Source organism: Etheostoma spectabile, chromosome 15 (assembly GCF_008692095.1).
Source record: "Etheostoma spectabile isolate EspeVRDwgs_2016 chromosome 15, UIUC_Espe_1.0, whole genome shotgun sequence".
In the NCBI taxonomy this organism is placed as follows: Eukaryota; Metazoa; Chordata; class Actinopteri; order Perciformes; family Percidae; genus Etheostoma; species Etheostoma spectabile.
Window position 1 is genome coordinate 3214345 of NC_045747.1, and position 1580 is coordinate 3215924.

The 1580-nt window shown below is 42.8% G+C and overlaps 1 protein-coding gene across 1 annotated transcript in view; it reads left to right on the forward strand.

Moving 5' to 3' along the window:
- LOC116702736 (uncharacterized) overlaps window positions 1-1580 on the forward strand; it is a 6244-nt gene that overhangs the window by 2577 nt on the left and 2087 nt on the right. Inside the window, exon 3 of the mRNA XM_032537107.1 lies at window positions 361-653. Within this exon, the coding sequence (XP_032392998.1) occupies window positions 361-653 (293 nt within the window). The remainder of the gene's footprint in view (window positions 1-360; window positions 654-1580) is intronic.

Below are 1580 nucleotides of genomic sequence, written 5' to 3' on the forward strand. Positions count from 1 at the left end.
ACACACACACACACACACACACACATACACACACACACACACGCCGGCCCTGCTATTCTCTTAAAGAGATTGACGCACACTCCAATGCACAAGTATAAACTTCAGGCCACTTACGTAGGCTATGGCGAAAGCTCTGCGTAGAGCCTCCGCACATCCATAAATCAAGCTTTAGCCCCGCCCACTTCAAACCAGTAAAAAGAGCACAGAGAAAACAGAAAATCTCTCCTGTGAAAATTACATTTGCAGGGCCTTTAAATATATTTCAATTGATCTGCTCCATAACCATTTACATTTATAAAGTACCCCACAGCTTAAAAAACAACAACAACAAAGTAACCCGTGTCCTCTCCTTTCCACCAGTTTCAGCGATGCCACCTGCTCCCTCAGAGAAGACGCTGCCGTCCGGCTCTGATTTCTCCTCCAAAGCCGTGCTGTGTCTGATAGAGGCCGTGGGGCGCCGCTGGGGCCTGTATGAGACCCGGGAACGCTCACAGCTCTTCCAGAGTGTCCAGGAGGAGATGGCCTCCAAGGGGCACGTTCTTCCTGTGGAAAAGATCCGCCGCAAGTGGAACAACCTCATTGTCACGTACAAGAGGGTTAAAGACCGCAGCCGGGAGACGGGACACGCTAAAACGTCCTGGGAGTTCTTCGATGTAAGTCTACGTTTTTTCTTTCCAGCACTCTTAATTCCCCAAAACGTTGGATTAAATGTGAAGGTATCAGTTTATCTGTATAGCACATTTCATACACTAAGGCTATTCAATGTGTTTGAAAATATCTGTTTTTTAAAACACAAGACTCTTCTAAATGATTTCGGGGCTGATGTGGGCTTGCAGCTGCCTTGGGAAATAGAAATGGATCCGGTCTGAGTTCTTAACCCAGAAACCAAGTTCCAACACTAAACCACGTTTACCCATGTTTTTTTTTTTTTTAAATGAGTTTTTTAAAGAAAGTTATAATAAATCAGCTCAAACAACGCACTGACAGACAGACTATTAACTTTCTACTCGTTTCTACTTTCCGTCCAGGTCTTCCATTCCCTTTGTCAAAATGCCAACGTCATTGACTTTTTTCTAAACCCCGCTCTCCACAAACAGTGATTGTGCAATCATAGCTTAGCAACCAAAATCAGGAACAGCAGGCTTGCCAAACTTTGGATTTCTCCACATGTTGACGCAGTGTACACAGTGGTGTAGTGAGAGCGATAATCTACATCAAGGAGTTTGGAGGGCGGTGTATATCTTTAAAAAAAAGATGAGTTACGTCACTTACAGTTGCATGTAACCTAGTGTAGAAATGGACTGTTCTGTTATGTGAACGTGTGTGTTCCTACTGCCGAGAGATCAACTGATGGTTACCCGATCAGGGTGCCACAAATAATAACTTTATTTGAAATTGCACCTTTTTATAGACAGTCATAAAGTGCTTCACATTATAGAAATTGTTAAAGTGCCCACATTATGCTCAGTTTCGGGTTCATAATTGTATTCAGAGGTTGTACCAGAATAGGTTTACATAGTTTAATTTTCAAAACACATATTTTTGTTCTTTTGAACTGCACATTGCTGCAGCTCCTCTTT